General features: G+C 44.3%; 1 protein-coding gene across 8 annotated transcripts in view; it reads left to right on the top strand.

Annotated features, from left to right (window-relative positions):
• Positions 1-2,927, top strand: part of PDPN (podoplanin) — a 48,092-nt gene that overhangs the window by 30,089 nt on the left and 15,076 nt on the right. For all 8 annotated transcript variants that reach the window (XM_011996544.1, XM_011996542.1, XM_011996540.1 and 5 more), the window contains one exon: positions 1,391-1,524. In XM_011996544.1, coding sequence (XP_011851934.1) covers positions 1,391-1,524 — 134 coding nt within the window. The remainder of the gene's footprint in view (positions 1-1,390; positions 1,525-2,927) is intronic.

Raw genomic sequence — 2,927 nt, 5'->3', positions numbered from 1 at the left:
CAGCTAATTTTTGTACTTTTAGTAGAGACGGGGTTTCACCATGTTAGCCAAGATGGTCTCGATCTCTTGACCTTGTGATCCGCCCGCCTTGGCCTCCCAGAGTGCTGAGATTATAGGCGTGAGCCACCACGCCTGGCCCAGAAACCTTTCTCGTTGGCATGACACATCATTTGTCCAAATGTTAATGCAGAAAAGCCAGGGCCAGGGGCACTTCATTAGTTTGGCTGTGGTTTTTTTTTTTTTGAGATTGAGTTCAGGCTGGAGTGCAGTGATGCAATCTCAGCTCACTGAAACCTCTGCTTCCTGGGTTCCAGCAATTTTCCTGCCTTAGCCTCCCGAGTAGCTACGATTACAGGTGTTCACCACCACAAAGGGCTGATTTTTGTATTTTTAGTAGAGACAGGGTTTCACCATGTTGGCCAGGCTGGTCTCAAATTCCTGACCTCAAATGATCCACCCACCTTGGCCTCTCAAAGTGTTGTGATTATAGGCGTGAGCCACTGCACCCAGCTAGTTTGGCTCTTGGTGTTACTAAGTGTTCTATTGGCATCTTGGCATCCCTAAGCAGATTACTGACCCTCCCCTGTAGACAGTAATCTCAACTGTAAAGTAAGAGGTAAAACTCCATGTAATCTATGAGGTCTGTGGTCAGAGCCTGTGGTTCTAATTGTCTAAGTGAACAGCAGTCTCAAAATTAAATGGAGAGAGTTTGATTTTTAAAAGATGGAAGTTGGATGTGGTGGTGAGCACCTGTAGTCCCCGCTGCTTTGGAGACTGAGGTGGGAGGATCGCTTGAGCCCAGGAGTTTTAGGTTATAGTGAGCTAGGATTGTGCCACTGCACTCTAGCCTCAGCAACGGAGGGGAGACCCTGTCTCTTAAAAAAAAAATTAATTTGGAAAGAAAGGGAAAAGAAGAACAAAATCAATAAACAGATGGAGACCCCAGTTTTGCATGGAATCTGCAAAGGGGTATGTTTAGAAATCTTTCCTGTTGACTCTAATTTAGAGTTTTTAGGTCTAGATGAATATATTAATTCATCATATGAAATGACACCAGGAAGAATCAGGTTCCTTATTGAAAAGGAAAGATGTACGTCCCCTGTCCAGGCCACCTTGGTGGGGGCCCAGGGAGGCGCTGGCTGCTCTACCTTTTAATGTTTTCATTTTCCTTTGCTTTGCAACGGGAGATAACCAGGGTGCTGATGGACCAGAAGTGCTACAAGGAGAATGGTTTGGTTTCTGGCACCACAGTAAGCCAGAAAAAGGACCCCAAAAATAAAACAAAAATTTCCAAAAGAAATGGAAAAGAAAATAATCCGAATGTAGCCGGCAAGTTCGGTCTGCTTATGCGGTTTCCACCTTAAGCTCTGACTCAATCTTTCTTCTTCAGCCAGCACGGGCCAGCCAGAAGATGACGTTGAGACTACAGGTATGGAAGGCGGCGTTGCGATGCCAGGTGCCGAAGATGATGTGGTGACACCAGGAACCAGTGAAGACCGCTATAAGTCTGGCTTGACAACTCTGGTCAGTGTCCTGGGAAGGGAGGAATTTTTTCTGTAGGCATGTGATCACATGCAGGGTTATGATGTATATTTTACTTTATATATAAATATATCTATCTGTAAAATCAGCATGAGCCACCATTCCAAGGAATAGTGATGTGGCTCATCAAAGAAGAGTAAGTCCTCACTTAATGTTATTGATAGGTTCTTGGAAACTGTGACTTGAAGCAAAATGACTTATAAAGAAACAACATCATTTGAGGACATGCTACATGTCGTTTTCCCTAAAGTCGCAGTTTCCAAGAATCTATCAACAACGTTAAGTGAGGACTTACTGTCCTTCCTAATTTCATCCACGTAGCTGGTGTGCTGATCACCGGTGGTTTGAAAGTAGAAGCCGAAGCTTCTCAAATTGGTAAGGAGTCAGGATTTTACGTTTTCAATCCGTTACAGCCCAATTTTCAATACAGTGAAAGTTTTCTTGGCTGTTGTGGCAATGTCATTGCTATAAAGGGTTCTAAATATGTCTTCTCGGCCGGGCGTGGTGGCTCACACCTGTAATCCCAGCACTTTGGGAGGCTGAGGCAGGTGGATCACCTGAGGTCAGCAGTTCAAGACCAGCCTGACCAAGATGATGAAACCCCATCTCTACTAAAAATACAAAAATCAGCCAGTCATGGTGGCATGTACCTGTGATCCCAGCTGCTCAGGAGGCTGAGACTGGAGAATAGCTTGAACCCAGGAGGTAGAGGTTGCAGTGAGCTGAGATTGCGCCACTGCACTCCAGCCTGGGCAACAAGAGTGAAACTCCTCCTCAAAAAATAAATAAATACATAAATAAATAAGTAAGTCAGTCTCCATTTCTTTTCTCACTATAGACTTGTAATAAACAGGACTAGAAAGTAAGTCAGTCTCAATTTCTTTTCTCACTAAGACTCGTAATAAACAGGACTAGAACCAGTCCACAGACCACATGATTACAGACTATTGAGCCTCTCAACCAACACATTCTTAACCTGATGAATTTTAATTAACTCATATGTGTTGCATACCTGCCATAGACAAGACAAGGTGCCAGGCACTGGGAGGGATTGAGGAGGTCAATGAGCCACATCCTCGACCTTTGAGGGACTCTGTGATTTCTTTGGTAACAGAACAGAGGTTCCTGCCTGCCTGTCTGACCTGTACACCAGCATCTCCTTCATTTTCTCCATTTCTGCCATCTTGGCCTTTCTGACCTTTGAACACACCAAGCTTGTTCCAACTTAGGCTTTTCTTTCCTCTGCCCAGAACACTGCCCAGATCTTTCCATGAGTGACTTTTTCTTATAATTCTCAAGTTTGATGCCATCTCAAACAGCCTAAAGTAATCTCACCTCCACATCTGTTGGAAGTAAAGCTCAGAGTCATAGAGAAAACGAACACT

Source organism: Mandrillus leucophaeus, unplaced genomic scaffold (assembly GCF_000951045.1).
Source record: "Mandrillus leucophaeus isolate KB7577 unplaced genomic scaffold, Mleu.le_1.0 Scaffold52, whole genome shotgun sequence".
NCBI lineage: Eukaryota > Metazoa > Chordata > Mammalia > Primates > Cercopithecidae > Mandrillus > Mandrillus leucophaeus.
This window is presented reverse-complemented; position numbering and strand designations above follow the sequence as displayed.